We start from the raw sequence: 25,783 nt of genomic DNA, 5'->3' as shown, positions 1-25,783 counted from the left end.
CGGTAACGGGCGCTGCCGCCGCCGCTGGTGATGGAGAGAGAAAGAGAGAGAGAGAAAGAGAGACGGAAGGAGGGTGGAGACGTCGAGCCATTGACGGGATAAACGCACCTCACGCTCGGCCGCAGGAACGCTGAGCTCGCGCTAATCCGCGTTGGAAGAGACGCGCTGGGGAAGATTGAGTAAACAATTGGGGTTTGGCCGGAGCTGTATTTCAGGTGAGGTTTTGCAGATGATACACGCGAGCATCTTTTAATGGTGTCCTGCAAACACGTCTCTGAGTTCAGCTTCACTGCCTGCGTTGCTTCGGGGGGCCAGACATGCTGCTTTTAGCTATAGGTGAATGAGCGAATTGGCAGATTTGAGGTTGCATGCAATTTAATGGGTCAGTAAATGAAAATGGGGATATCAGGAGGTGTAGCCTAATATCTAGCGTTGTTCCTATTGTACGCTGAAATGCCACGGTCTGACAGCACTGCATGGCACAAGTTGTCGCAGTACTTGTATGCAACTGTTTGCATGCAGAATAAATCAGGATTTTAAAAGGTTTCATTTTCTGTGGGTCACATGGTTTATTTATTGGATGGTGGATGGTTGGTGAGGGATTAATTGTGGTGTGCTGTGCAGCCTGTATTTAATGCTTATGCAGGTGTGGGTGTGTAAATTGTCATTCACTCTTCATGTTTACCTTCTGATTTTAATCATAGTTTAGAAGTAATGCAAGCTGAGCAGCTGACTCCTAAATCAAAACGTTTAATTATGCATTTATTTTGATTAAGTGTGTGTGTGTGTGTGTGTCATATTTACCTCAGATATTTATAGCCTAGTTTATTTGTTTCCTTTACAGCACTGAGCTAATGATAACTTCCTGGAACCGTCTACACTCAAACTTAGTTTTAACTAGGATAAATTTTTAAGACATGGATGTAAATTTACTTCCAGATTATTTGTTTTGTTTAATATTCTGAGCTAATGATAATGTTGTTTAGTTATTGATTTTGTAGTTAGTGTAATACTAGCAAATAATGTGTCTTTATAGCTTAAACAAGATTCAGACTAAGCGTAACTATATTTATTTGTTTGATTGTAAATTCCACATTTATTATTTATTTGCTTCAATACATAAATATATATTTAAAAAAGCGTTCGTTTTACTTTAAATTTGATTTATTTGTGTGTGATTAAATTATTAAATATAATAATTAAATATAATAATAATAATAATAATAATAATAATAATAACTATAATAATAATAATTAAAGATAATTATTTATTTAGCATTAAATCACATTTTGTCTTTATATATATATATATATATATATATATATATATATATATATATATAGCATATTTGCTTTAATGTACTTGTATACTTAAACATTTAATAACATTGAATTATTTGTTAGTTTGGCTTATTTTTTGTTTGCTTGTTTTAGCAGGGTGTCTGCGGGGTCTTAAAAAGTCTTAAAATGACTTAAATTTCAAAAACTAAATTTTAGACCTTTAAAATTCTTAAATTCACTGAAAAATTGTTTAATTGTTTTGTAGGTCTTAAATCATTTTAAACAGGTCTTCATTTTCCCTTGTAAAGTAAAGTAAAGCTACCCAATCGGGCCGACATCAATCCAATCACCAACAATTTTCTTAATAAACCCTTCTTTCAAATATAATTAAGTTTATATTTAGGTTTTTTTATATTGCAAAGAGATACAATTCACAATAGCTGTCAGACATTTTTACAGCAATTTCTCCAAGTAAAATTCCTTAATCAGGGAAAGAAACTAAAATTACACAGTTTCTCATGGTAATAACAGAGCAATAGATCTCTTTACATTGTCTTCCATTCATAGAAAAACTCCTTACAGACATAGGGGGAGTAGACATAATATTTATAAATATGCAAGAAACTTAAGGATTTATAACAGATATGCATGTTGAACGGAAGTTATACTCCAAAAGACAACAAATATATATGTTTTTGATTATTTTTGTACTTTTAACAATGTTAAACTTGTCATTTAAAAAGAAATATCATGTTAAAAAAGTGTAAACAACTAGAGTTTCCTTTTGACACGTAAAAGTATGTCGCTAAGAAATAATAACTTTTTTTTTTCAAACATTAGAAATATTCATTAGTGTTTGCCCTGTATAAATCTAAAATTTCACTCATAATGGTCTTAAAAGGGTCTTAAAAAGTCTTAAATTTGACTTGATAAAACCTGCAAAAACCCTGTTTATACACTGATATAGTTTTCTATTTTCTTAAACCTTATTTTGTCATTTATTTATTTAGGAATGCAGTATAAAATATAAAAGCAAATACATTGAGTTATTTATTTTTGATTGTTGAAATAAATGTATTTAAAAAATATATATATTTATAGTAATTGGTGAACTGTAAAACCCAAAAAGTTAAGGTAACTCGAGCCGTTTGAGGAAACCGATTGCAACAAACCATTTAAGTTTAAAAAACTAATCTATATGAGTACTGTGAACTTACTCCCTTTAGGTAAATAAAGCAATTTGAGCACAGTAAAACCCGATAAATGAAGAAAACTCAAACCAACTGGGTTCTGTAAAACTCAATAAGTTAAGGCAACTCAAACCGTTTGGGGAAACCGATTGCTACAAACCATTTGAGTTAAAAAAAAACTAATCTATATGAGTACTGTGAACTTAATCCATTTAGGTTAAAGTAATGAGGTATTTAATTAACCTATTGCCTTTAACAAGGAGTTCAAAACTCTTTTCAAATCAGTAGAATTAACTTTCAGTCCATTTTGAGTTAACTACACTCATTTCATTTGATAAAGTTGACTGCTGGGTTTTACAGTGTGTACTGAGAAACTATTTACCCAATCACTTTATTATTTATGTATTCATATATTTATTTAGTCAGGGAGATTGTTAATAAGTACATCCTGAGCTGTTCCCTTCAATTTAACCACCACAAAATGACATACAACTATTAGTTTGGGTTTTATTTAGTCACTTTATATATTTATGAAGAGCTCTGTCTGGTCCCATGGTGTAGAAGATTTATTAGTGTGGGGATATTTTGTTCCCACACTGCAGGCAAAAGCTTACACACACACACACACACACACACACACACACACATGCAGCTCTGGCTGTCCTTGCTTACAGATCACCTTCTCTCTGTGTCGCGTCAGGAATCTGACACCATGACTGCAGAGGAGATTATAAACATTAAAGAAGCTGAGATAATCAAGCTGATCCTGGACTTCCTCAACTCCAGAAAGCTGCACATCAGTATGCTGGCATTAGAGAAGGAGAGCGGCATCATTAATGGACTTTATTCAGATGACATGCTTTTCCTGAGGTGAGGACTGAACTGAAAACCCCAAACAACAAATGCTTTCATAATGAATCTGTGCATTTTAATGTCAAATCAAATTAAAAATAGATATTCATTTGCTGCTTTTCAATCAGAATGTTTAAGTTATACAGTGAACAAAAGCTTAATGAGATTTGATCTTCATTCAATTTCTTTAGCTTTAGCTTTTAATTTTATTAGATTTAACTGTTTGCTAATGTATTTGCAGCTTTTTAAAAAGTATACTACATTATCCTGAACATAAAACATATTACTGACTTGGGGGGTGTATTATCACATCCTAATGTTGGCAGGTATGGTTTTGGTCTTCCGTCTACACTGAGGCAGCATTTTTAGGCAGCGATAATGTATCTTTTTGAAAACGCTCTCCTAAGTAGATACATGCTGTTTTCATGTCACAGTGTGGAAAAGGAATGGCGAAAACGATGATACATTTTTAGTCATGTGACTTGTACAGCTAAAATGGTAGATAAAATTGTATAAGTTGTTTTGAATGCTCTCCGTTTTGACAACATTGATTTGAAGATTAATGTTGCTTTTCTACAAATGACCCAAATGTTTAATCTAAGCTGTTTAGTGGCAGAATTGGATGGCAGTTGTGTTTTAGCAGGATATTGTTCTTCAAAGCCAATATTTTAGCTCAATTGTGTTGATACGTTACGCACTCTGTATTCTTGCTCACTTTGGTAACTTTGTACTCCTGTGTTAAGGCTGATTTATATTTCTGACGCGCACCTTTTAAAAAAATGTAACGTGTACGCGTAGCGCAAGCTCTGTGATTGGTCAACTTGGTAGCACTGACGAGTGTGGGTGGAAGTGAGAGCCACGCAAGAGTGATGCAGCGGGTGTTTACAAGTGTGGAGTCCCGTAAAGGAGCTCCGGATGGAGACTGCAGTTTTGTGTTTACCTTATGATTAAAGTTGTTGCGCGTTCGCCGATTCCCACTTGTACTTTAAGGAAGCATTCAGAAAAAACAAAACGCCAGCGAAGGAACTCGACACAGAGAAACATAGACACCTACTGCCAGCTAGCGTTTCGTTAGTGTATTGCAGAGCAACAGAAACAGTGCGCAGAAGTATAAATGCACAGCTATGCGCAGGGCTTGCGCCGTAGGTCACACCGATCACTTGACGCAGAAGTATAAACCAGGCTTTACTCGCAACAACAACTATAAGCTTATTCATACTTCTGCGTCAAGCGCACGCAATGGCGTGGCCTACGCGTGGACGCATACCCCCCGCCGTGGCCGTCGCTGACACGCACCTCTCAAAAAATGTAACTACACGTCGCAACGACGCGTAGCGCAAGCTCAGTGATTGGTCGGCTTGGTAGTACTGATGAGTGTGGGCGGGACCGAGAGCCAGATGGAGCGATTGTTTAGAAGTGTGGAGTGCTGTAAAGGAGCTCCGGTTGGAAAATTTTGTTTTGTATTTACCTTATAGTTAAAGTTGTTGCACGTCCGCCGGTTCCTGCCTTAAAATGAGCGAGTTTGAGCCACTTGTACATTAAGGAAGCGTTCAGAAAAAACAAAACACCAGCGAAGAAACTCGACACGGGAACATAAACACCTCACTGCCAACTAGCGTTTTGGAAGTGTTGTTGCAGAACAAATGAAACAGCGCGCAGAAGTATAAATGCACAGCTACACGCGTTGCATGCGCCGTGGGTCACGCCGATCTCTTGACGCAGAAGTATAAACCAGGCTTTAATCTTACTATCAGTACTTAAATAAACAAGAAAAAAAACTGTACTTTGTTTCAACATATTGCTGTGATGTTTCAAAGAGCTGGAAAGTAAATAAACTCATTGACACATTCACAGTACAGGGGCGAATGCATTTTCAATCATTTCAATGTGGATGAACAACTTTTTGGGAAATGATTAAAAAAGGATAGTGTGGACATGGAGCATTTTTTTTAGATGAACACTGTTTAATTTTTTTAACCATAACCCTTTTTGGATTAGTGTAGACCAGGGGTGTCAAATACAATTCCTGGAGGGCCACAACCCTGCAGAGTTTAGTTCCAGCCCTGCTTTAACACACCTATCTGTAGGTATCAAACAAATCTAAAGCTCTCAATTAGTTTGATCAGGTGTGTTGCATTAGGGTTAAAGCTAAACCGTGCAGAGCTGCGGCCCTCCAGGAACTGAGTTTGACACGTGGTATAGACATTTTTGGTTCTACGAAGAGTTTTAGGTCACATGAAGTAAATTAATTGGCCTGTGCAAGAAGAAATTAAACATTATTTATAACATTATTACCTTTAATACACAGCCAGTCTGTACAGGAGCCACAGATATTAATTTTGTGATGCCTTTATTTAATTTTTTTTTACTCAAAGTCAGCTTGAACCAGAAGTTGCTGAGACTTTTATTTCAGTATATTGATGTACATCCAACTGAAACGGAATATTGAGTAGGGGCAGGGCTTTCTTTTGCGCATCATTCACTCATAGCAAACTAACGGTAAAAGAGGCTATTAATATACAGTTGCTATGGAAGCCCTCAGGTGGACGTCAACAGAAGAACCGCCACTCCAGACGCAGAAGCAGATGGTCAGACTTTAAGTAAAGATTACCAAAACAAACATTTTTTTTTTTGTCAGTGGATTAACTAGCATGGATTAATAATTCACTTTAAGAATAACAATGTGAGCTAGCAAAACAAACATTGTAAATTTGGATTTCAAGCAGACTTTAAATTCGCAGTAGCTGTTTACTTGCATTGTATGGCTCAGCAAACACCAGTTTCAGCTAAAAGTCTTCCGTTAAAAACAGTCGAGGGTGAGCAAATTAACAGCAAACATAAATATATTTTTTGTTGAACTATTCCTTTAAGAAACCACTGTGTCTTCCTAAAGTAATTGTTGTTCTGGTTAATGAGGTGTGGAAATGGCAAAACACTGTATTTTTCAGTTAACGAAGTACTGAGTAGACTTGCAATTCTTGCACTTCTTCCATCTTTAACTTAATGTCAATGTTTTGGGGTGAGGTGAACTGATTTCAGTTCTTTTTCTGTTGTTCTAAGGCAACTTGTGTTGGACGGGCAGTGGGAGGAAGTTTTGCAGTTCATCCAGCCTTTGGAGGGTCTGGATAAATTTGACAGAAAGAGGTGAGCAATGTGAATTTTTAGTGCCTTTTCTCAGTGTTCAGTGGTATATTGCGTGTTTCGTACTAGTAACACGCTTCATTTTTTTTTAGGTTTCGATATATCATCCTAAAACAGAAATTTTTGGAAGCTCTGTGTGTTAACAATGCCATATCTGCGTCAGATGACCCTGAAAATGTGAGTGTGTTTACAAAATTATTTCATTGGTTATTCTTAAAAAAAAGACCAATTTTGCTTGTCTATCGTAAAACAGAATTGTTTATTTCTATATTGTTATAGTTAAACATATATAAAATATATTTCAAAAAGAAAATGTTTTATTTATGCATAATCATTGGCACCCCAGCACTTACCAGCAATATTTCGACCAGTTTCTCCTGTGAGGTTGCTGGCTCTCACATTAAAACATCTACTTCTGTCAAAAATGTAGGTGTAACCTTCGACTCCTCACTCTCCTTTCAGTCTCACATTAAATCTGTTATTAAATCTGCATTCCTTCATTATGTCATAATGCCCAACTGCGTCCTTTCATCAGTAGCAAGGATGCTGAAACTGTCGTCCATGCGTTTGTCTCATCACACATTGACTACTGTAATGCTCTTTTCATTGGTCTGTATGCCAGACTCATCTCCAGATTACAATATATTCAAAACTCTGTGGCTAGAATACTCACTCATACCAAACGTTCTGCTCATACAACCCCAATCTTCATTGGCTCCCAGTTGCGTACTGCATTAAATTCAAAATTCTCCTCCTTGCATTTAGATCCTTAAATGGCCTAGCTCTCTCTTTGCAACATGCTTGTCCCCTACACCCCTACTCGCTCATTACGTTCCTCTGACTCTGGCCTTCTTGCTGTCCCTCAGTTCAATGGGGGGCAGATCATTTAGTGTTATTGCACCCAAACTTTGGAACTCTCTACCACATTCACTCCGTTCTGTTAATAATATCTCAGAATTTAAAACTTTACTTGAATTTAAAACTCACTTGTTTTCTGAATGTTACATTTTTTTTTATTTGATTAACTGACCACTTTGTTTGATGCACCTGTACTCTGCATATTTGTCTTCTAGGTCTTGTTTTGCATTTCCAGTTTGTTATATTTGACTTCCTGTATGTTTGTGAACCTACCCTGCTGAAAATTCCATCTTAAACCAGCCTAGGCTGATTGGCTGGTTGTAGCTGGTTGACCAGCCTGGTTTTTGAGGAGTTTTGGCCATTTCCAGGCTGTTTCCAACTATTTCCAGCCTGGTCTTAGCTCGTCAGGCTGGAAAATGACCAGCTAAAGCCACCTTGACCAGCCTGGTTTAAGCTGGACATAGCTGGTTTTGGCTGGGTTCCCAGCCTGGCTAGGCTGGTCAAACTGGTTTTAGCTGGTCATCTCCCAGCCTGACCAACTAAGACCAGGGTGGAAATGGCTGGAAACCAGTCTGGAAATGGCCAAAACCCCTCTAAAACCAGCCTGGTTGACCAGCTAAAACCAGCCAACCAGCCTAGACTGGTTTAAACAGTTTTTTTCAGTAGGGTAATGTTGTCTCTACTTGATTACTGTTTCTTTCAATGTCTGTTCGTACTATCTCTTTTTGTTACATTCTTTGTAAAGGGTCCTTAAGCTCTGGAAAGCCGGTAAATAAATAAACAGTTATTATTATTATTATTATTATTATTATTATTATTATTATTATTATTATTATTATATAATCAACAATTCTGATAAATTAAGGTAGAAATAAATTATATATAATTTTTTTATATAAATTATATAAAAATGTAGGTGTTTACCTGTACATTGCTATTATTATTATTATTATTACTATTATTAATATATATTCTAAAATACTGGTAAATTAAGGTAGAAATAAATTATATTAATTTGAATTTGGCCTATGAACCATAAATTAATGAATTATTCACACAATCAACCAATAAGATGTATGGGGATAATGATTATTAAAAGTTTATTTGCATATATTACTCCATATTGCTAAGATGTGTACCAAAAAATACAAATAAAAAAGTAAATAAACAACTGAAGGTGATGCTTGTATTAAAGATTTTTAAGACATTTATTTATTATTACTGTTATTACCATTATGAAATAGTTTTCAGTGCTTGAAAATAGCATTCAGTGAAAAATTCTCTAGATAAAACATAAAAATACCCCCACACACTAGGCATGGGATGATGACCACTTTCGAGGTTTACAGCAGTTTGGAAAAGTCAAGGTTTTAAAACTGCTAAACTGTTTTCTTAGACTACTGTATATGCAATTTATTTAATGTATTTTTTAAAGACTATTTTGTTTAGGTTTTTTTAGATCAACAGTATCTTCAGTAGAAAATGAGCATTCACATCAATGTCTGCTGGTCAGCCCACGAATTAGGACACATCTGAAATCAAATAGCTGATACACAAACATCCAGAATGAACAGTTCAGTTTACTTTACAGTATATCCAAAGAAAAGAAAGATATCCAAAGATGCCTTTTCAAGTTGTAAAGAAACTTGTTTTTGAAACTAATGAAGATAGCAGAAGTCCGGGATTTACTTTATTTATTTAGCCTGATATGTTTACTGTTCAAAAATAATATATATTTTCCTTCAAATAAAATATATTGTGTTAAATAGGGAACAAAGTTGTTGTTTTTTTACCCAGACATTTCAAAAAAGAACATATTTTAGAGCAGTGATCAAAATACACGTACCATGATATTTTTATTCAAGGTTTTCATACCGTCATGATCTTAACCCGGACCATGCCAACCACACACTCTTCAGACTCCAAATGTACCAAAACGACTGCTGTGTTCAGAAAGCCTTCAATGATGCTCTGTCTGTTTGTGGTCTGCAGCTGGAGCTCACCATGCAGGATGCAGTGAAGTCTCTCCATTCTCTGGAAGAGTTCTGTCCCAGCAAAGAAGACTACAGTAAACTCTGCCTGCTCCTCACGCTCCCTCGCCTCACCAACCATGCAGAATTCAAGGACTGGAACCCCAGCACGGCCCGCGTCCACTGCTTCGAGGAGGCCTGCACCATGGTGGCCGAATTCATCCCTGCTGACCGCAAACTGAGCGAAGCTGGGTTCAAAGCCAGTGGAGACCGACTCTTCCAGCTGCTAATCAAGGGAATTCTGTACGAATGCTGCGTGGAGTTCTGCCAGAGCAAAGCCACCGGAGAGGAGATTAGCGAAGAGGAGGTTTTACTAGCTGTTGATGTTTTGTGCGGAAATGGTTGTGAGGAATTGGACTTGAGTTTACTTTCTTGGTTGCAAAACCTGTCGTCGTCGGTTTTCGCTTGTGCGTTTGAGCAGAAAACTCTTAACATTCACGTAGACCGGCTTGTGAAGCCGGCCCGAACAGGTCATGCGGATTTACTCACACCTCTTTTGACTAAACTTTCACCTTGTCCTGCTTCGCCACTTCGACGACCCCATTCGGCGGATACCTACATGTCACGGTCCCTAAATCCTGTCCTGGACGGCTTGTCGCATGGGCTTGTGGGAAGAGAAAAGAAAAACACTGAGGGTGATGGAAAGGCGACAGCCATGTCGCAGTCCTTTGCCAATTTTGGATATCCTTCTGGGGGAAATGGGAGCAAAAATGGAAGCACAGTCTGTACAGATTCGCCAGAAAGGTGGGACAAAAATAGCAAACTTGTTTACTTGTTGTTATGGATGTAATGATTCACCTGACTCACGATTCGATATGATTCACGATACTAATCTCACGATAGGATTTAGTCATGATTTTTTAAACAAAATTATTCAATATTTTTGAGGTGAAGAGAAGGCATGTAACGATTCACCTGACTCACAATTCGATACGATTCACGATACGATTTAGTCACGATTTTTAAACAAAATTATTCAGTATATTTAAGGAGAAGAGTAGGGATGTAACGATTCACCTGACTCACGATTCGATACGATTCACGATACTAATCTCACAATACGATTTAGTCATGATTTTATTAACAATATTATTCAGTATATTTAAGGTGAAGAGAAGGCATGTAACGATTCACCTGACTCGCCATTCCATACAATTCTTGATACTAATCATGATACGATTTAGTCACGATTTTTAAATAAAATTATTCTAAACAAATTTAACGTGAAGAGTAGGGATGTAACGATTCACCTGACTCACGATTCGATACGATTCACGATACTAATGTCACGATACGATTTAGTCATGATTTTTTAACAAAATTATTAGAAAAAAATTTAAGGTAACGAGTAGGGATGTCATGATTCACCTGACTCCCGATTTGATACAATTCACGATATTAATCCCACGATACGATTGTCACGATTTGTAAACAGAATTATTTTAAACAAATTCAGGTGGAGAGTAGGGATGTTACAATTCATCTGACTCACGATTCGATACGATTCACGATACTAATCTCACAATACGATTTAGTCACAATTTTGAAATAAAATTATTCGAAACAAATTTAAGGTGAAGAGTAGGGATGTAACGATTCACCTGACTCACGATTCAATACGATTCATGATACCAATCTCACGATATGATTTAGTCGCATATTTTTTTATTATTATTATATATATATATTTTCTATGAAATGATTTGTAACAAATTTAAGTTGAAGACCCCTTTCATTTTTTTCTTAAATGCTGGACTTGTTTTTTTTGCAAAATAAAATCTTTTCTGCCGTAACCAAATTGCAATTTAAAAAAAAAAATTCCAAAAAAACACCAATAATAATAGAAACTGAAGAAGACTCATTAATATAAACAAATTAAAACTGTGACTGTGCTGGGATTTTACATTTTAAAAAAGAAATATCAGAATATCTATGTTTTCTGGTATAAGCTGAGGTCTTTGCACATTTAAAATGTCCCCTGCTGATGAAAAAACTCTTTCACTGGGGACTGAGATGGCTGGTGTGAAGAGGAAAGCCTAACCTAAACCAAAGAGAAGTGTGTACAAAGGTAGTCGTTAGGCCCTCTGCTCTAGGCGACTCGCCACTGGCATAAAAAATTTGACTCCACTAACTTTTTATTAAATAAAAAATAATCTTTCCAAACTTTAATGGCTTTCTGTGTAGTGTAAAAAATGGCTTTAATGGCTTTCTCTCCCTGTGTCTTTAAAAAAAATGGACAGTTTAAGCAATCCTAAATGTTGACCTCATTTATTTTTATTGTACAGACAGAAACTGTTCTTCAAAATGTTGTCTTTTGTGTTTCCCGGTTGTAAGAGACTGATAAACATAAGCGCTGCTTCTCTAGTCAGAAGTGTTTCTGTGAAGCAGTGAAATTCAGCATATGGTGATTTAAGCTTAACACTTCTAATCCTGTTAGATACACAGAAATAAACCACGATGGACTAGTCAAGTCCAAAAACAACTTCATTGTCAGTAACTAAAACCTTGGAGATTTACCACTTATTTTGTTAAATTGTAGATTAAAAGTGGCATAAGAAAGTCCCTATATTGGTGATTTTTTTGGTAAATAAATGTACACTAAACTTCAGAAAGTTTTAGGTTGCAAAAATTGGATCAAAAATTGCAGTAAAGACTTCTGTTGTGTTAAAAAAAGCTTGGCAAATCCAGGGTCCCTGCGGAGTATTAAAAAGTCTTAAAATGTCTTAAATTTCATAAACAAAATTTTAGTTCTTAAAAGGTCTTAAATTCACAGAAATATTGTCTTGTAGGTCTTAAATCATTTTAAACAGGTCTTCATTTTCCTCTGTCCAAGTAAAGCTACCCAATCGGGCCAATTTACAATATCTGTTTGACTTTCCTAATCAGGGAAAGAAAACTAAAAACAATAACATAATTCATCATGATAATAACTGAGCAACATATCACTTTACATGATATATTATACTCAACCAATTTGGACCAAAATTCAACAAATGTATATTTTTGATTAATTATGTTATTGTCTCCATAATAAATAATGTTTTAACAATGTTAAACTTGTCATATACAAAAAGAAAAAAACAAAAGAAATATCATGTTGAGAAAAAAGTGTATACAGCTGTAGTTTACTTGTTTTAACACGGTAAAATATGTCTCTAAGAAATAATTACATTAGATTTTAATTAAAACAATTTTTTGTTTTTTTTGTGGCAACTGACCGGGCCATTTGAAATAATCATTAGTGTTTAGCTCTGTACAAGTCTAAAATTAAATTCATAATCGTCTTAAAAGGGTCTTAAAAAGTCTTAAATTTGATTTAATTAAACCTGCAGAAACACTGAAATCTTAATAAAAATAATAATAACATGTATTATTATTAATACATGTTATTATTATTTTTATTAAGATTTTCTTCAGTTTTTAGCCAAAATTATAATTAATTTAAATACTTGCTTAGTCCTTGTAGTTACTTTCGAAGTGCATTTTCTGTTACCATTCAATACAGTTAATTACCAGCTCATCAGAATACATTTAATATGTGCATTAATACTGTATAAATATGTTACCAAGGTCATTAGTTTTCTCTGCCACTGTCTTCTATCTCCAGAGCACAAGCACAGGCCGAGACGATCAACAGCCCCGGAGGAACAAACTCGATACGTCCTCCACTCACTCCTGGCAAAGATGGAGGAGCCGTGGCTACAGCTGACAAATCTGAGGTAACATAATTAGTTCCTTTTTGAACCAGAAACATTTAGGCCATATTTACACGTGATATTAAATGGGATAGTTCACCCAAAGATTTACTTTTCTTCTCCATTTACTTGCACACAAGCTGTTCTGAATATTTCTGAATTCATTTTTTCTGTTGGGAAATAAACAACATATTCTGGAATATGTTGGCAAAAGCAGCCATTAAAATCTATAGTAGAATCCATACCTAAAAATGAGAATTTACACACTCTTTACTTTACCTTTCAAACGTTTAAGAGTTTCTTTCTTTTGTTAAACACAAAATAATATTTTGAGAAAAGCTAAACATTCTGTAACCAATGACCTCCATAGTAGGAAAAACTAATTCTAAGGAAGTCAATGGTTGCAGTTAAGCTCTTGTGTTCAACAATCTGGACGAGTAAATAGAGAGTAAATGATGATAGGATGAATTTTCAGTTTTGGGTGAACTGTCCCGTTAAAATCCCTTTTCTAGAGTACAAATCTCAAGCTACTTTAATTCTGATAGCCACTACAGACTATTAGCTATGTATTTCTGTTATTTAAACATTGGTTACCCAAAAATAGTCTGTGGTTGAAAAATATCTGAATTATGGGAGAATTTTAATATTCATTTAAAATAAAAATAAAAAGAAGAATAAACACTTTCAGATAAAAACGTACAAAAGCTGAAAAGTACAAAGTTGTAAACCTGGATTAATCAAAGCCGATATTCATGTGCATTTTATCAGTAAAGCCGATTCTAGTAACCCAGCTTGTGTTTTCAGATGGAGCAGCATTTACTACACAGTCACTGTCGACTGACAAGCTATACAAAAATTTAAAGCGATTTAATTGGACCAGTTAATCGTTCTGTGATAATGAAAGCTGTTTGCTTAGCAAAATGAGCTCATTATTAAAGTGGTGGTCCACTATTTTAAACTTTAGTTCTTGTGTAAGGTAGCTGTGTGAACATAAACAACATCTCTGAATGCAAGACATTGGCTTTTACAGAGTTAGCTTAGCAAAGCCTACAGCGGAAGAAGTTTAGGGACTACAAAAAAATACATACGGGCTAGTGAGATCACAAACACTTCAGGTTACATGCATGCACCACTTACAGCGAAGGGGCGTGGCCAGAGGCGCTGTTATGTTATAGCTGAGAAAGCTAAAATGCTGTCCAAGCGCTGCTATTTCCACAGAGCTCGTTCTGTTTCTGTGTTCGGGCTTTCAAAGGACACGACACAAAGAAAGAAGTGCTTACAATTTAATTTAAAATTTTGAAATGTATAAAAATATAGCTAGCATTTGACAAAGGAGAGCTTCCAGAATCTCTCCCAGTTCAGTGCTGGATTCGGTTAAAATCTCCTCCAACTGACAAAGCTGTGGATTGTGAGCCACAACCTGTAAATAGTTTTATTTGTTAAAATTAATCTATTACATGCATAGTTTCTAGTGTTAACAGTATGTTGTAGCGAGGACGTAAACAAGGATGTAAACAATAGGAAATGCTGTTTGACACCCCTAACGATTTAGCTACAAGTTCATATTTATCAGTCAAACTGCTGTAAACACCCACAATCTTCAGCAGCGCTGCAGTGTCTCTCTATGCGGAGACTTTCCCTGCATTCTGCATCTCAAATAACAAACTCGCAAAAGATATGTGAACGTTTCCTATTACTTACATATGCTTATTCTGAATATATGCGAAAGACACTTGTCAGATTTTATTTTAGAGAGCAGGCGTGAGGTTTAAGGCTGATTTGTACTTCTGCGTTAAGCACACGCGTATGCTACGGCGCAGCCTCTCAAAGCACCTCTCAAAAAATCTAATGCGTACGCGTAGCGCAAGCTCTGTGATTGGTCGGCTTGGTAGCGCTGACGAGTGTGGGCGGAGGTGAGAGCCATGTTAGCGTGATGCAGCAGGTGTTTACAAGTGTGGAGTCCCGTGAAGGAGCTCCGGACGGAGACTGCTGTGTGTACCTTATGATTAAAGTTGTTGTGCGTCCACCAGTTCCCACCTCAAAATGAGCGAATTGGAGCCACTTTAAAGAAGCGTTCAGAAAAAACAAAACACCAGCGAAGGAACTTGACACAGAGAAACATAAACACCTTACTGCCAACTAGCGTTTCGGAAGTGTATTGCAGAGCAACAGAAAAAGCACGCAGAAGTATAAATGCATGGCTACGCGCAAGGCTTGCGCCGTGGGTTATGCCGATCACTTGATGCAGAAGTATAAACCCATGCTCTTCATTTTTCTGTCTGATCTAACAGCTACTCTGACTGACTGTTTACACAGCTCAACAGCGTGTGGTTGAAGGCCCGTGACGCTTCCTGGTGATGTGGAGCTGATCTGCGAATCACTGCATATTATGATAGCTGACCAATCAGAGCCTTTTGAGTGCGGGCCTTTCAGAGAAACTAGGAAATATGACAGTCGTTTTCATGTTAGCTGAGTAGCTATATATATATATATATATCAAAGTAAGATTTATGAAAAAAAAATAGATTTTCTACAAATGAAGTATGAGCACACATTGCTTTGCATCTTATAAACACAACCAAGTCTTAAAAATACACTGTGGACCACATCTTTAAGAAAACCTCAGATTTGAACAAGTTTGATGTTTCCAAAATTGAAGTGCACATTTGAATTTAATTTCCAGTAGTCATATTCTCAGACAACGATTTTTACCTGGTGAGACTTTAAAGGGAGTAAATGTGAGTCCTTCTAAAACAGTAGAATTTTTATTAAAAGTAAATCATAAGAAACTGTCTTAAATGTTATCTTTATGTATTATTGTTGATGTTTTTTTTTGTTATAAAGCTTTTATTATTATAGAAAAGTGATACTTTAATACATTCTCTCTCTTTCTCTGGTACTTGTATGTACTGTGCAAATGGTTGTTAAAATGACCTGTATTCAGGTTTACAAGGACCAGATCTTTGTATATTTATTAGTAAAAATAGCCTTGTTGTCGGCATCAGTAGCTTAGTTGTACTGTGCGCTGACAAATAGCACCGGCGTGTTCACGGAGACCCAAGTTCGATTCCCGGCTTGAGGTCCTTTGCCGATCCTTCCCCTCTCTCTGCTCCCAACGCTTTCCTGTCTGAAATCTCTACTGTCTTGTCATAATAAAGGTGAAAAAATAAATAAATAAATAGCCTTGTTTATTGTGGTGGTGTTGGGGTTTAGGAGCAGCTGCAGGAGTTCCAGCGTCAGCGGCTGCGGGTTCAGCAGCATCTGGAGCAGAAGCAGCAGCAAAGGCAGCTTTATCATCAGATGCTGCTGGAGGGAGGAGTTCATCCTCCAGACCAGCCCACAGACACAGCGCAGCACAACCTCACGCAGAAGTTCCTCAACAGGTCAGGCCCTTGTTGATTTTATCTCTGGCTTCTGAAGTTCAGTTATGGTGAGGTTGTACTGTAGGTTAATGGAACTAGCTTACTGGAGACAAGTTACACTTGTGTTTTGATGTGCCATTATTTTCATGGAATGATGTGTCTGGACACAATGTGGTTGTGTTGTTGCACTATGAACATTTCCTGCTAGTTATCAAACTTTTTCGTAACTGTAACAAGAGGTAATTCAATCTTAACTTAATTTTAAACCAGCTGTCATGCCATTATTTATCAGTATGTGACTCTTTTTGGATTCTTAGAAGCTATAGAATTTAAAAATGTAAGACAGGAAATACGTTGGGATGACTGTTTTTGTTTACATCCCTCAAAATGGTCTATTTGTATATACTTCGTATATATAATTTTGTGTTGCATTTCAGCTATATATATATATATATATATATATATATATATATATATATATATATATATATATATATATATATATATATATATATATATATATATATATATATATATATATATATATATATATATATAAACAGAATATGTTTATAAGTTTAACAGAGCAAGGAAATTTTACACATGCACAGTGCTCAGCAATAAATGAGGACACTCCATTTTGAAAATTAATATTTGTATCTATTTCTCAGTTAATATATAGTAATATATTTTGGTGCATTTGAACAAAACAGATTTATTAAATGGATATGTTTATTAAAATAATATGTTAGTCACCAAGTATCTTTAGAAATCTAAATGTTTAAGTCCATGCAAAATATTGCAAAAAAAATTAAATTTAACTATAAATTTGTATATATATATATTTTTATTCTCTTTAATATTTTTCCCTAACATATAAATTTGGATACAAATTTTTGGATTATTATCATAATAAGATTATCATAGATTAGCTTCAGATTTTGCTTCAGTACTGACTAATCTATACAATTAATATTATTAATATATAATAATATTGCAAAGCATCGTTTATGAAATATTAATCAAAATTATAGATTTGTAAGGGGTGTAATATATTTTTGTTATATATACATATAATGTATATTTTGGTATTATTATTTTAAATAATAAAATAATTATATTTATTGTTACATACTATAAGCATTTGTTTATTTGTTGCTTTTGTTTGACATATTAATCAGATTTTTACAAAATTGTGATTTACCAGAAAAACATGTATATTTTTATGTTTATTGCTTTTAATTATTAAATGTATTATTGATGTAATAATTCATATTTTTTCACCTTATTATATTATAATATATTATATTATATATCCTTTTTCCTTTTTTTTTTCTTTTTTCCCTGAAGCTTAGTATGCCAGTTAATTACATCCAAATTTCCATTACCATTCTTAGCCATCATCATATTCATTTGTTTTGGGTGAATTTTGAATTTCCACGACCAGCGCAGAGCCTTGGGGGTCAAGAGAGGCTGGTTCGGCCTCTCCCAGATCCACTATTTCATGCTTTATGTCCTATATCTTCCACTGCACTGTTCTCCAGATGTCCACACGCCTTTTTGTGTTTTCTCCATCATTTTTGTAGGTCCATTCAGAAACTGGAGGAGCTGAATGTGGGAATGGAGGATCTGGGTGAAGACGTTCAGGCTTTGGCTCAGCAGTGTAACGGCACGTCAGCGACTGGAAGCAGTAAACAGACCCCAGAGACTGGTCCGGGACGAATAAAGACGGCGGTGATCAGCAGCACCCCTCATAAGGGAGGAGGACGAGGGATCCCGTCTCTGGACGAGTCCCCAGTGCTGGTCAACCAGAGGTTTCCAAACATTTCAACACCTCTGATTTAAAATAACTGCAGCTCATGGCCTTGTTTAAATGATATTTCATGACAGTGTGTTTCAGGATGAGAAACCCAAATCCCCATTCGTGGCAGTGCAGACTCTGGAGGACACACAGGCAGTGCGTGCTGTCGCCTTCCACCCGTCCGGGATGCTCTACGCCATCGGCTCCAACTCCAAAACACTACGCGTCTGCACTTACCCACAATCCCTCAAAATCAGGTTGGTTCTTAGAAGGGATGAGCTGAAATTAAAACTGAGAACACATAGAACCTGTATGGTAAAACGATGTAAAATTTAATACCCCAACTATTTTTTGGAGCAGTTTTACAGATATTAATTTGTAATTTTTTTAGGTCTGAAAAAACCTAAAACATTTAAATTTGTCTTTTAAGAAAGGAAGGAAACAGGACACAAAAAGTCACAAAACGTTCTGCCTCTGTATGCTCATCCTATATAGCCCGCAAGCTCCAGTAAAACAGCCTGACATCTGCTTCAAGCGTATCAAACACCATAAGGGCTCTATATATTGTGTGGCCTGGAGCCCCTGTGGTCAACTGCTGGCCACAGGCTCCAATGACAAGTATGTCAAAGTTCTCCCTTTCAACGCCGACACCTGCAATGCCACAGGTAATCTGTGTGTGTGTGTGTGTTTATCTAATCTTATTTGAAATATATCCTTTAATCTGTTTATTTATGGTTGTTCAAGGTTTAATCTGGTTGTGTGTGCATGTATGTGTGTGTGTTTGGACTGCAGGACCAGATCTAGAGTTCAGTATGCATGACGGCACTATTAGAGACCTGGCGTTCATGGAGGGTCCCGAGAGCGGAGGTGCCATTCTGATTAGCGCTGGAGCTGGAGACTGCAACATCTACACCACTGACTGCCAGAGAGGACAGGGACTGCATGCGCTGAGTGGACACACAGGTGAACCCATGCAAACTGACCTCTTGTGTATTTGACTTGGCAGTAGATACACAGACACACTGCTGTGTGTAAAAATATATAGAGTGCTCAGCATATATAAGTGCAACCCTCATAAGTCTCCCATTTAAATAAATTTTTTCTATAGGATGCTTTACAATATTATATTTGTGCATTTACATTAGATTATTCAGTACTGAAGCCAAATCTGGAGCTAATCTAACAAAAAACGATAGCAGTCCAAAAAGTAGAAGATTTTATATGTTAGGGAAAATTATTACATTTAAAATTTTAAAAAGAGCAAAAATAAAGAGAAACAAAATAGATTTTACATTGAATTTTGTTGACCAGTCAGAAGAGTTATCTTACCAATCATTGAAGAGTAGAGTCATCTGACCAATCAGAGCAGAGTCATCTGACCAATCAGAGAATAGTAGAGTCATCTGACATATCATAGAAAACATCTGACCAATCAGAGAAGAATTATTTTACCAATTAGTGAAGAGTAGAGTAATCTGACCAATCAGAGCAGAGTGTAGTCATCTGACCAATCAATGTAGAGTCATCTGACCAATCAGAGAATAATAGAGCCATCTGACCACTCAGAGAAGAGTTATCTCACCAATCAGTGAAGAGTAGAGCCATCTGACCAATCAGAGCAGAGTGTAGTCATCTGACCAATCAGAGTAGAGTCATCTGACCAATCAGAGCATAGTCATCTGACCAATCAGAGAATAATAGAGCCATCTGACCAATCAGAGAAGAGTTATCTTACCAATCAGTGAAGAGTAGAGCCATCTGACCAATCAGAGCAGAGTGTAGTCATCTGACCAATCAAGAGTAAAGTCATCTGACCAATCAGAGCATAGTCATCTGACCAATCAGAGAATAATGGAGCCATCTGACCAATCAGAGAAGAGTTATCTTACCAATCAGTGAAGAGTAGAGCCATCTGTCCAATCAGAGCAGAGTGTAGTCATCTGACCAATCAAGAGTAGAGTCATCTGACCAATCAGAGCATAGTCATCTGACCAATCAGAGAATAATAGAGCCATCTGACCAATCAGAGAAGAGTTATCTTACCAATCAGTGAAGAGTAGAGCCATCTGTCCAATCAGAGCAGAGTGTAGTCATCTGACCAATCAAGAGTAGAGTCATCTGACCAATCAGAGCATAGTCATCTGACCAATCAGAGAATAATGGAGCCATCTGACCAATCAGAGAAGAGTTATCTTACCAATCAGTGAAGAGTAGAGCCATCTGACCAATCAGAGCAGAGTGTAGTCATCTGACCAATCAGAGCATAGTCATCTGACTAATCAGAGAATAATAAAGCCATCTGACCAATCAGAGAAGAGTTATCTTACCAATGAGTGAAGAGTAGAGCCATCTGACCAATCAGAACAGAGTGTAGTCATCTGACCAAATCAGAGCAAAGTATAGTCATCTGACCAAACAAAGCAGAGTTATCTGACCAATCAGAGCAGTCTCACTTGGCCAATCAGAGAAGAGTCATCAGACCAATCAGAGCAGAGTCATCTGACCAATCAGTGAAGAGTAGAGTCATCTGACCAATCAAGTCATCTGACCAATCAGTGAAGAGTAGAGTCATCTGACCAATTAGAACAGAGTATAGTTATCTGACCAATCAGAGCAGAGCAGTCTTACCTGGCCAGTTAGAGCAGAGTATAGTCATCTGACCAATCAGAGCAGTCACTTGGCCAATCAGAGAAGAGAAAAGTCATCAGTCCAATCAGAGCAGAATAGAGTCAATCAAAGGAATAGTAGAGCCATCTGACCTATCATAGAAGACATCTGGCCAATCAGAGAATGGAAGAGTCACCTGGCCAATTAGAGAAAATAAGAATCATCAGACCAATCATAGCAGAATAGTCATCAAACCAATCAGAGAAGAGTAGTTTTCTTTTTAAAGGAAGAGTTTATAGTGACTGAATGCTTGGAAAAGCAGAAATGCCAGAGGGCAAAAATGTACCTCGAAGTAAAGATGTTATTGCTTGCAGAACCCTCCGTGTGCCTATCAGGATGTCATATTGTGCTTTGTGAACTATTTAAGGGCACATTTTGTCTCTGTACACGTGGGGCGGTTGGATGATTGCCTCCGGCTCTCAGGATAAGACGGTGAGATTCTGGGATCTGCGTGTGCCCAGCTGTGTGAAGGTGGTTGGGACGACTCTGCATGGGACAGGTTGGTGTGTTTTTGCTCAGTTCCTTTTCAAGCGTTTGTTAGGACATCAGGGTTCCTTTCCTTTAAGATTGATGTTTTAATCATTAGCTTTCCAGCAGTTTGTGTTCTATGGGAGAAACTCCACTGGAAATGATTCAAACCAAACTCAGTGATTTTGCATATGATTCATTAAGAGCTCTGTTTAATCAATTCAACCACGTAATTTAAAAGAACTGATGAAACTAAAAGAGCAGTAATAATAAATCAGTTCCATTGAATTGGTTTTGAAATTCAGTATTCTGTTTAATAACAATAATAAATATAAAAAAAGTAATTAACACTATTAATAATAATAGTATACATTTAGTTTGTATAAATAAAATATTAAGATTCAAAACCAATTTAGTGGAAACAACCAAAACAGTAAAATAATTATGGGTTAAGTAAACATAACATTAAAAATTATTTCATGCTGTGTGTTTTTAGGCAGTGCGGTGGCATCAGTGGCTGTGGACCCAAGCGGGCGGCTCATGGCCACCGGACTGGAGGACTGTCGCTGTATGCTGTATGACATCAGAGGAGGCCGGAGTGTCCAGGCGTATCGTCCTCACAGCAGTGACGTTCGATCGGTTCGCTTCTCTCCTGGAGCGCATTATTTGCTTACCGGCTCCTACGACAGCAGAGTCATGATCTCTGACCTGCAGGGTAAATCAACACGCAATCGATACTGAAATATTTCAAATGACACAATATTATTTACAGTGCCTGGCCAGTTGAAGCTTTTATGTTATGGTTTTACGCAGAACTGTGGTAAAAATGGTTCGAGAAATGTATTCTGCATCAATTCTGAAATTATTATTATTATTTTTCTTTTTTAAAATGATTATTATTGGTAGAAGTATTATCATTATTATTATTTCAATTATTTAGCTTTAGGCTAGTTTTTAACAGCAGATGGCACTCTAGACTAGTTTGAAAACAGCAGACGATTCTCTGGGCTAGAGCGCCATCTGCTGTTAAAAACTAGCCTAGAGCACTGTCTGCTGTTAAAAAAGTAGTCTAGAGCGCCGTCTGCTGTTTAAAACTAGCCTAGAGGGCCGCCTGCTGGTAAAAACTAGCCTGTAGCGCCATCTGTTGTTAGTTACTATCCTAGAGCACCATTTGCTGTTAAAAACTGGCCTAGAGCCCCATCTACTGTTAAAAACCAGCCTAGAGCGCCATCTGCTGTTAAAAACTAGCCTAGAGCACCATCTACTGTTAAAAACTAGTGCCATCTGCTGTTAAAAATTAGCCTAGAGCACCATCTGCTGTTAAAAACTAGCCTAGAGCGCCATCTGCTGTTAAAAACTAGCCTAGAGAGTCATCTCCTGTTAAAAACTAGCCTAGAGCATCATCTGCTGTTAAAAGCTAGCTGTGGTAAAAATGGTTCGAGAAATGTATTCTGCATCAATTCTGAAATTATTATTATTATTTTTCTTTTTTTTAATGATTATTATTATTAGTATTATCATTGTTATTATTTCCATTATTTAGCTTTAGGCTAGTTTTTAACAGCAGATGGCACTCTAGACTAGTTTTAAAACAGCAGATGATTCTCTGGGCTAGAGCGCCATCTGCTGTTAAAAACTAGCATAGAGCACTGTCTGCTGTTAAAAGTAGTCTAGAGCACCATCTGCTGTTAAAAACTAGCCTAGAGCATCATCTGTTGTTAAAAACTAGCCTAGAGCGCCATCTGTTATTAGTTACTATCCTAGAGCGCCATTTGCTGTTAAAAACTGGCCTAGAGCGCCATCTGCTGTTAAAAAACTAGCCTAGAGCACCATCTGCTGTTCAAAACTAGCCTAGAGCGCCATCTGCTGGTAAAAACTAGCCTAGAGAGTCATCTCCTGTTAAAAACTAGCCTAGAGCAACGTCTGCTGTTAAAAACTAGACTAGAGCACCATCTACTGTTAAAAACTAGTGCCATCTGCTGTTAAAAATTTGCCTAGAGCACCATCTGCTGTTTAAAAACTAGCTGTGGTAAAAATGGTTCGAGAAATGTATTCTGCATCAATTCTGAAATTATTATTATTATTTTTCTTTTTTAAAATGATTATTATTAGTAGTATTATCATTGTTATTATTTCCATTATTTAGCTTTAGGCTAGTTTTTAACAGCAGATGGGACTCTAGACTAGTTTTAAAACAGCAGACGATTCTCTGGGCTAGAGCGCCATCTGCTGTTAAAAACTAGCCTAGAGCATCATCTGTTGTTAAAAACTAGCCTAGAGCGCCGTCTGCTGTTTAAAACTAGCCTAGAGGGCCGCCTGCTGTTAAAAACTAGCCTGTAGCGCCATCTGTTATTAGTTACTATCCTAGAGCGCCATTTGCTGTTAAAAACTGGCTTAGAGCCCCATCTACTGTTAAAAACTATCCTAGAGCGCCATCTGCTGTTAAAAAATAGCCTACAGAGTCATCTCCTGTTAAAAACTAGCCTAGAGCAACGTCTGCTGTTAAAAGCTACCCTGTAACGCCATCTACTGTACTAAAACTAGCATTTTATATACCTTAAACAATGTATTTCATTTTTTATATTTAAAAAAGTATAAATCATAGCTATATTATATATATTTTAAATTTACATTCTAATAATAATATTCATTATTCAATAACTGTATTATTAATATTATTATTGTTGTATTCCTAAATGAACTCCACTGGTCTTTTTATGCATCATTATGGATTTAATAGATGTTTTTTTCTTCCCACTGTTGTTCTCACTGCTGTAGGAGATCTAACCAAGACTCTGCCAGTGACTGTTGTGGCTGAACATGCGGATAAAGTCATCCAGTGCCGCTGGCATACGAGAGACCTGTCATTTCTGTCCTCCTCAGCTGACAAAACGGTCACACTGTGGGCCCATCAGACCTGATACAACACGCACTGTCTGTCACATCCACATCTAAAGACTGCATGAGGGACAAACTGCTTCTGTATGGAGAAAAAAAAATGAACAAACCCATGACGCTTTCTCACTCACAAACACAAACAAAGTCACACGTAGCAGCGCTGCTTCTGTATTTTGCATATATTGCAATTTTGAGTGAACGAAACCGTCCTGAAAATGTGAGCTGGATTGTGCCTTGAGTTCATATTTTCTTCATTTGAATGAATGTTTTATAAAACATGAGCTTTTGTATAGGCTTCAGTGCTAATGCTAATTGTAGCATAACAGACATTGTGTAGCACATTGCACTATGGATATCATACAACTCTGTTTATGCGGCATGAATATTTATCTATTTAAATAGATGTAAATAAACACTCATCATGTAAATGCTGACGACCAGTGTTTTGTGAAGGTCGTCCTCAGTGTTGTTGGGGCGTTTCATGCATTTATCCGAATGCTTCAACTGTATTTTGGATGGCCATTTTGTTAATATACATAATATGCATCACTTTTGCACATGAATTTAGCACCTTTATTTTGTATTGATGATTGACAATTATAAGACACTCTCTCTCTCTCTCTCTCTCTCTCTCTCTCTCTCTCTCTTTAAATCACCAGTTGTATAAAGTATGTATTAGTAATTTATTTGAAAATGGAAATAAACAGAGTTTTCAAACTACTCTCTGATTTTTCTTTCTGCAATGAATAATTAACAAAAGCAACATGTTTTATCCTGAAATTAATATGAGATGCTCTCTATTGCGGTCTGTACAGTTACAAAATCAATATTAATCCCAATAATTTAAATTGTCTGTATTTATACATTTTGAATATGATAATGTAATTATACTGTGTGGGTATATGTTTTTTATTTTCTTTTGATTTTACTGAAGGAAATAATATAACAAACACCAATGAAAACAATTATATTTTTAAAAGTATTAGAAATTTAACAAATACATTTAGAATGTGTGTGTGTGTGTGTGTGTATATATATATATATATATATATATATATATATATATATATATATATATAATCATTTAATTTTGAAAAAACAAATATGTATGTAAAAATCTGAAGCCTGTGAACCATTGACATCCAGTGTTGGGGACTTTTGAAAGTAGTGCTTTATTATATTGAGTTACTCCCCAAAAAATAACTAATGTTACTTGGTTTTTATGGCAAGTAATGCGTTACGTTACTTTTGCGTTTACTCTGCAATTAACAATGTGTAACCTACACCTTAATTTACCTTAAAAAAAACACAAAAATTATATTTTACGATAATTTTATCCGAGAACTTCCTGACCTCAGAGATCTACATGACGTATTTACAGATTATTGAAAGTTTAAAGCAATGCGTTTGCTACTTTTGTTCTATTTGTTCAAGTAAAATCACTGTACATTGACACAATACTCGTTTACTTTTCTTCAATGCGTTCAATGATAAACACATTCTCTCGTTAACCGCGTGATCCACCGTGACTAATTTTACT

General features: G+C 36.2%; 1 protein-coding gene across 1 annotated transcript; it reads left to right on the top strand.

Moving 5' to 3' along the window:
- Positions 1 to 74: 74 nt before the first annotated feature.
- On the top strand, positions 75 to 24,963 carry wdr47b (WD repeat domain 47b). The gene is made up of 14 exons (XM_056448582.1): positions 75 to 215; positions 3,172 to 3,341; positions 6,384 to 6,467; positions 6,557 to 6,641; positions 9,315 to 10,096; positions 12,960 to 13,071; positions 16,261 to 16,430; positions 17,996 to 18,223; positions 18,300 to 18,467; positions 18,706 to 18,875; positions 19,003 to 19,173; positions 21,245 to 21,376; positions 21,842 to 22,060; positions 24,124 to 24,963. The coding sequence occupies exons 2-14, from the start codon at positions 3,184 to 3,186 to the stop codon at positions 24,264 to 24,266; spliced, it is 2,622 nt and encodes an 873-aa protein (XP_056304557.1). The 5' UTR covers positions 75 to 215; positions 3,172 to 3,183; the 3' UTR covers positions 24,267 to 24,963.
- The last annotated feature ends 820 nt before the right edge of the window (positions 24,964 to 25,783 follow it).

The sequence above is a fragment of the Danio aesculapii genome, chromosome 22 (genome assembly GCF_903798145.1).
Source record: "Danio aesculapii chromosome 22, fDanAes4.1, whole genome shotgun sequence".
NCBI lineage: Eukaryota > Metazoa > Chordata > Actinopteri > Cypriniformes > Danionidae > Danio > Danio aesculapii.
The sequence above is the reverse complement of the archived record's forward strand: the minus strand, read 5'-3'. Positions and strand labels throughout refer to the sequence as shown.